This window comes from Chaetodon trifascialis, chromosome 16 (assembly GCF_039877785.1).
Source record: "Chaetodon trifascialis isolate fChaTrf1 chromosome 16, fChaTrf1.hap1, whole genome shotgun sequence".
NCBI lineage: Eukaryota > Metazoa > Chordata > Actinopteri > Chaetodontiformes > Chaetodontidae > Chaetodon > Chaetodon trifascialis.
The window spans coordinates 655,491-662,735 of NC_092071.1; the positions used below are offsets into that span (position 1 = coordinate 655,491).

The window sequence follows — 7,245 nt, forward strand, 5'->3', positions numbered from 1 at the left end:
CGGCCACTGGAGGAACTGCAGTTTTCAGCGCTCGGTAGTGATGATGGTGAAGTACAAGTACCTCAAAGTTGTACAGTACTTCAGTAAATTTCATAGCTTCTTTCTGCCACTGAAGTTTTAACTTGTGCTTTGCTGCCACGGTGTCTTTCACCATTTCACCACCAGATGGTGCTAAAGTTAGTTATTAGTAATTGTCACATGGTCCACAGAGGGCGGAAATAGTCTTTAATAATCAATCAGGTTTATTGGTCACGTGGTCAGATGAGTTCTAATCACAGTGAAAAGTCCTCAGACACTGAGGACGAGGACACACTGTGGACAGACTGACTATCAGAAAACGGACACAGCTGGGACACAAACACACGTTTGCAGTGAGTATTTACATCACAGCTACAACATCCAGTGTCACCGCGCCGCAGAGTCCAATCACATGATCGATCCCCGGCCAATTATATCAGAGCTGACCATGGCTTTCAAAATAAGAGCGCTCTGGTCTGTCAGATATCATCACCTTTAAATTAAAACATCAATCCAACCACTGATGTTAGAGAACCACGTTAGCCATTAGAAGGTGGTTTTAGCGAGCTAACGTCATGCTAGCTTTGGCCAAACACGCCCTGCTTCTCTCTGTGTGGTCCTTCACAGTAATCGAGCATTTTACAGGCACACCAGCTTTAAATTCAATACAGTGAATTAACAGAGTTTCAACAGAAAAACAAATGACTAAGCAACATTTAAAACACATTATTCACAGATTCTGTCCAGAAAGTCCAGAATAACTTCTAAAAGCAGTTAAAACAAAGCGTGTTTGTTAAAAAACTGAAGAGCCTCTGCAAGGTAATTTGATGCTTAACAGTAATGAGAATATTTGATGTCTGAGTTTCATATGAGCAGGCCTTCAAAGCTAAACACGGCAAGAAATGAAGTCAAATTGGCCAAAACTGGTTTTCTGCGCGTTGATCTGCCTCAAACTGAAACTGGGAATTAAAAATGAAGTAAACAGAAAAGGCCCCACAAAGACTGACGAGTATTCAAAGTATTACTGCCACATCATAAAGGACGTCTGAAGCTAAGGTTAGCATTTTCACATCAGCAACGTGTGGAAAAAAGAGGCTAATGCTAACATAAAATGTGAGTCAGTTAACGTAAAGTCACAGATTAGCTTGTTGTATTTAGTGATTTTGTGTGTCGATGGAATAACTCATTTTATTTTATTCTGAAAATATGTTTTTGAATCTCTTTGAAGGCAGTTTGATCAAACTAAGAACAGAGAGCTTTATTAATGAACTAGAATCTGTTTCACATGGTTTTATGGGGCTAGCATAAATGTTAGCTTCTGCAACTAACATCCCCAGTACTACATGTAGTATTTTCTTTAGCACAATACTTCTTTCACACATAACACACTGTAAGAAAGAATATTTAGCTTGTTTTTTTTTACCCGCAATTATACACATTTAGACTCTTCTTGTGCTAGTTGGTGAGCTACTGTAGCTGAGGCGTAACAGCTAACATGCTAGCCTCAGTCACAGAATCTCTCTGAGCTTCTTTTTATCTTCTCTGTACATCATTATTTACTCCTTCCTGTCTTTTGTTCTCAGGATTATAAATCATTTCTTATTATTATTTCATTTTCATCACACGAGTCAGTGAAGAGTGAAAACAAGCTCTCCGTGCTAGCTAGCTTGCTAACGGTCAGCTAGTGGTTGGTGGGTCTCATAGTGTCTAAAAACAAACCTCTTGTGTGAGTTTGAGCTCACAAAAAGTGAATAGAAGTAAAAACACAAGTGCTAAGCTACATTAGCTTCACCCGTTCTTAACTCGTCAGCAGCATCCAGACAGCTCGGTTCAGTTAATGCTGTGAATCTCATGTCGACGTTCACCGAAGAGGAAACTGACGTGAAACATCTGTGCAGGTTTCTGCTGATCTGAGACCTGAGCTGCTGCTCTAAATAATGCCGAGTTGAAGCTGCAGAAGAAGTTCAGCATGACGAGGCTGCAAATGTCCAGATTAGTGTGTGTGAGACATCAAACTGAAAACACTGTGTGTGAAACGTGTTTCCCGCGGCTCTGGACTCCATTACCCAGCAAACACCTGGGGCGTGAGGGGTGGCGGCAGGTTGTCGCCGTCCGTGTTGTTGGCATCGATCGCAGACGCTGTGCGAGGCAGGATCTCCAGAGGGTACCTCTCCAGGACGTCGTTCACCTCCCGCTGGACTCCCTCGGGCCAGGACAGGAGGTCGGCCTGCAGGCTCCGAGCCGCCTCCATCAGCGCCTCCTGCCGGCCGCTGAGGCCCGACAGCAGCTCCAGGTTTTGATTGAGCTGAGCCAGGACGGGGTTGGTGGCGACCACGCCGAGCGCCGGGCCGGTCTGGGGCCAGTCAACCTCTGAGCTGTTGAACCGTGGCGACGCTTGGCCCGACATGTAGCGCTCAAACTCCTCTGAGGAAAGGTTGAGAGACTGAGCGTCCAACTTCTCGATAAAGGCCGCCGCACAGCACTGAAAGGACAAAACACAGGAGACACGGCAGCTGGAATGACGGCTGACAGCAAGTTCACTTCAACGCCAGTGACACGCAGCCAGATGGGCTTCCTGTTAAAGGACCAGTCTGACATTATGGGAAATAAGAGCGTTTGCTTTCTGGTGCAGACTCAGATCATGGATTCATTAAAATGAAGCCAGCAGCCGGAGAAACAGCTACCCTGACTCCGTCTGACGCTCGCTCATTAACACGTTCCATCTGCTCTCTTCAACACTCGTTCAGCGATGACGGTGTAAAACAGGAAGTTATGTGCAGGAACTTTTCTGGCTGCATCACGACCGAGACACATTTCTTTATCTTAAACCTGTGATGTGAAATAAGCTGAAACTACTGAAACTGCACGACGCCATGACTGAGGTGAAGATGTGTTTTCGGGGCCTGTCCGCTGGTGTCTGTCCTCAGGTCTCCTTCAGGACCTGCAGGCCAGCATCAGCTGAGAAAGTTAAGCTGCGGAGGACGATCGCACGCGGCACATTGGCTGGAGGCCTGCAGCTCAAAGCGGCTCTGACAAGGACTGAAAGAGGAGGAGATGGAAGTAAACAGACCAGGTTGGTGAAGTAGTATCCGTCCTCTCCGGTCATCAGCCTGCTGGGGTTGCAGAAGCGCGTGATGTACTGGATGTTGGACTGCAGTCGTGGAGGATTAGCCTTCAGCACGATGTAAATGAGCGCTGGGAGGAAGTCGTCAGCTGAGGCCGGCTCATTCTTGGTGATCCTAATGGCGCTGAAGATGTGTTTACTGCAGCGTGTGATGCATCCGAGTTTGTCCCGAGGAACTCTCTTTGAGTCCATCTCAATGATATCTGGGACGGACGAAGACACAAGAGACTTTTCTGTCACTGCTGAGCTGCAGAACAAACTGTGTTCAGCTCACGTTTAGAAAGCTGCAGATTGATTGATCACTGGTTCCTTGTTGTCACTCATTACTGGTTCCAGTGGCTCAGATTAAACACTCACTGGTTTTCTCTCCTCTACGACAGTGAATGCAGCATCTTTGGGTTCAGACTGCTGGTCTGCAGGGACTTAAACATGGCGACTTTTCTCCACTTTCTATACTTCCTATAGGCCAAAACCATTAAAATAACTGAATGAGTGACTGCAGACAGTTTGACTTCATCTGGTTTTCTCTGATCACTGGTGAGTATCTGCTCCTACATGTCACCTGCACACAGCCCAGACCTGCACCTATCAGGACTGAGGAGGACTGGCTCACCTGTTATTGCTTTGAGCACGTTCTCAGAGACTTCAGGGATGTCCTCGTCCATGGACACACACAGCATCTGGATGGTCACCCAGTGTAACGCCCTGAAACACAGACGACGACAGCGTGAAGCTCTTCTCATGTGACCCAGCACGTCTGTCGGACTCACTTCCTCCTGAGTGCCAGCTGCGACTGCAGAACTCTGCTGAGGAAGGCTGCTCTGAGATCAGCTGCACAGACAGACTCCAGCAGTGTTCAGACAGAGGATTTAACAAGCTGCTGATCTCAGAGACAGTTTTACTGTAACCAATAGAAGACACATGACAGAAGAGACACAAAGTGTCCTCGTTGTTTTGATGAAAACATGGCTGCCTGCCCACCTTATCCTCTTCTGCGTGGCCAAGTCCTTCTTCTCGTCATCAGTGGTCTCCGGGCAGAACACGCTCTTATACAGACGAGTCATGATGTACTTCTCCACCTGGTCCATCACCTGCTCCACAGAGTCTGAGGAGCCTGGAGAGCAGAGATCAGAGCACGTCAGTCAGCAGGTGCTGCCATCTAGTGGTTGACACAAAGCCAGTTTACGGCAGCTGCTTTGAGGAAAGGGTCTCTGAACCGACCTTTGAAGTGACTCATCAGGCGGTCGGCCATGTTCTGGTAGAAGTCCTGAACACACTCGGACAGCTCGTCAGCGCTCAGGTCCTGATGGAGAATCAGAGGGTCGGAGGTCATGGAGCAGAAAACACGTCACAGCTAAGACTTACTGCGTCCAGTCATGTCTTAATTTCTCACCTTCTTGCTCGACATGTTCACGATAAAGGCTCTGCACTGCTTGTGGATCTCCCGTCCGGGCTTCTGCAGGTTTTTCAAGAAATCCACAAAGTCCTTGGACACCTGGTCCGTTTCGAAGCTGGCGTGGCGGCTAATGGACGGACTGGGGGTCTTGCCCTCTGGAGTCTCTGATGAGGATTTAGAACATTACGGGCTACCTTCACGTCTCTTCCAGTGTGAGTCCACATGGATCGAACATGCTACTCAGTGAGCGTCGCAGGTGCTGCTGCTTCTATTCTTTAATTAGCTTTTAGCTTTGATGCTAAACTAAGTCATCGCTGCAGCTTTGTGCTCGACGCACACGCACAAGATTTAATATTGTCAGCTGAGTCTGGAAAGTGAATATTTCTGATCAGAACAAGCCTTTATTCTGCTAACTGAAATAAAAAAAGAAGATATTGGACAGTTAAAAAGGACACTTGGACAGTCTGCCTGTCATACCTTTCTTGGGAGCGGTGCGTGATGAAGGGCTGAAGAACTTCTTCACCGTGGTCACCTTTCGTGTCTTCTCATTGGTCTTCTTCTCCTCAAACTTGGAGAAGGGTCCCAGGGAGGCGTGTCCCTGGTGTGGCTGTGGAGCTGTGGACTGGGAGTGGGACTGTGTCTGCGCTCCATGACTGCTGGCGTACGCCGCCTCCTCCTCTCGCTGCAGCCTGACGGCGAGGACATGAGACAGAAGACAAACACGGACGTATAAGAGAAGAAGAACAGAACAAGCTTATTTTACAGAGGAAACGTCCAGATGACGGACTGCCAAGGTCTTACTTTTCTGCCAAGGCCCAGTCGTCCTGGATCTGCTTCTGCCGGACCCGCTGGTACTCCTCCCTCCAGCACTTGGAGCACAGGCCCTGCCACGCTGCGTTGCCGTAGTAACCGCATCCCTTTTTGCACAGCAGGTCCGACTGGTCCACATGAATCCCCCGTCGCTCTGTCCGCTGGCTCATGATGCTCGACAACCTACAGCAAAAAATTCACCCTGTGATTTCTCAGTGCGTGTACGCAGCGCTGCACGACCTTTTCACAACATCATCATCATCATCATCATCATCATCATCATCATCATCATCATCATCGCACAAGCATCATGTCTGCAGACAAAAACAGAACAACACGTCAGGCACTGGACACACGAGTGAACGAATACGTCAGCTAGAAGTGAAACGGACTCAATGCATCTTCATGAGCTGGTCCTTACAGAGGACACATCCAGGAGACAAGTCCACTTCATAGACAGTTTCAGGTCCACGTCTAACTGTCCAGCCTGCAGCTCCCCTGTTTTGGTCCTCGTAACATCGTTTTTGGCTGCGGCTGGTTCCACTGAAAAGCTCTTGTAACCAACAGCACATCACCTGACAGAGCAGGTTAGCGACTGAACGCTGAGCATTTAGCAGCTGAAGAGCCAGATGTTTCCCTCAGGAGCTGCAGCTGGAGACCAAAACAGAGCTAGAAGACAGTAAATATCCAACTGACCAGGAGGCCAGAAAACACGACTCCAGATAAACTGTAATACAGCTGCAAAACTGATTTTATGTGTTTATAAAGAGCCATGTCGAATTAAAAGGTGATGACACGTCAATGCTGAACTCACGTGTGTCTGCAGCCCAGAGTGGACGAAACATAAGTTTTAAGAACATTTTGACAGCGTCCCTCTGTCTCTCTCTGAGCCTCAGAGTGATGGTGAGGGACCACTGAGGAGGACAAGCCACCATGGAGCCTGTTAGTAAGGTGTTATTACACCTGAAGCCTCCACCAGCCTGAAGCCTCCACCAGCTCCGTCCTCAGTGTTCAGGTAGTGGTGATGGAGAGCGCTTCAGGTGTTCGCTTCAGCTGAGTTCTACGGAGGCCGCAGGGTATATTTCACTCAAAGCGAACACTGATGGAGGCTTCAGTGAGCCTTCTGCTCTGTCTGAGGGCATCTGGCCCTCGGTCATCACTCGTGTTGTCTCTCCGCTGGTCTGTGGCTCAGTTAGCATGAATGCCGCAGTGTTTCGGTCTGTTAGCAGACACGCTGCGCTCCGTCTTATCGCTCATGTTCGTTTCAACACGCCATGAAGCTGCTGCGCTGCTTCTCTACTCACCGACTCTGTGTCCACCGACCAGGAACAGACCTCCTCTGCGCTTCTGCCGCTGGACACGACCGAGCCCCCAGGGTCAGGACACCTGCGTCACCTGACCACAACGCGGAAGTCCATCATTGACGGCGCGGCTAAACTGAGACTCGAAACATTTCTTCTGTTTCTGATCTCAAAGTGGAATAACTGTTGACATACGAACTGTTTCTAACGTGCCCCGAAAAGCTGCTTCAAGTCAGCAGGAGAGGATTTCAACTTCCGCATCAGGGACTCGTTTTCAAGGATTGGTCAATGTCGGCTCGCAGAAACGGACGTGAAGGCGAAGGTCCTGTGACGCCAAGAGTGTGCGCGGGTAGGACAGGCGACGGAATCACCCGCCCTACTCGGCCTCTGAGTGGCTAGTGCTGGCTACCTTCGCTGGTTTGGTTGGTTATATTCGGCATGACGATTGGTGATTGGTTAGAGTTTGGGTAGAGGCAGAGTAGGGTGGGTCATCCCTCGCCACCCTAGAAAAAAAATGGACTATTTCGCTGTAATTTAAAGCAATGAAACTCTGATGTGCTGTTACAGGTTAAGACTTTGTTGATCATTGGGGGGAC

General features: G+C 48.7%; 1 protein-coding gene across 1 annotated transcript; it reads right to left on the reverse strand.

The window, feature by feature from the left end:
* Positions 1-210: 210 nt before the first annotated feature.
* rabgef1 (RAB guanine nucleotide exchange factor (GEF) 1) lies at positions 211-6,981 on the reverse strand. The gene is made up of 9 exons (XM_070982411.1): positions 6,653-6,981; positions 5,340-5,531; positions 5,016-5,227; positions 4,536-4,702; positions 4,364-4,445; positions 4,124-4,256; positions 3,756-3,847; positions 3,089-3,345; positions 211-2,500 (listed from the first exon to the last, which is right to left on the reverse strand). The coding sequence occupies exons 2-9, from the start codon at positions 5,516-5,518 to the stop codon at positions 2,081-2,083; spliced, it is 1,542 nt and encodes a 513-aa protein (XP_070838512.1). The 5' UTR covers positions 5,519-5,531; positions 6,653-6,981; the 3' UTR covers positions 211-2,080.
* Between the last annotated feature and the right edge of the window lie 264 nt (positions 6,982-7,245).

Coding starts and splice junctions, on each gene's coding strand:
- rabgef1 (XM_070982411.1), bottom strand. CDS start 5,518: ATGAGCCAGCGGACAGAGCGACGGGGGATTCATGTGGACCAGTCGGAC. Junction 4,703..5,015: donor ACGCACCGCTCCCAAGAAAG/GTATGACAGGCA, acceptor AATCCTCATCAG/AGACTCCAGAGGGCAAGACC. Junction 2,501..3,088: donor GATACTACTTCACCAACCTG/GTCTGTTTACTT, acceptor TTGTCCTTTCAG/TGCTGTGCGGCGGCCTTTAT.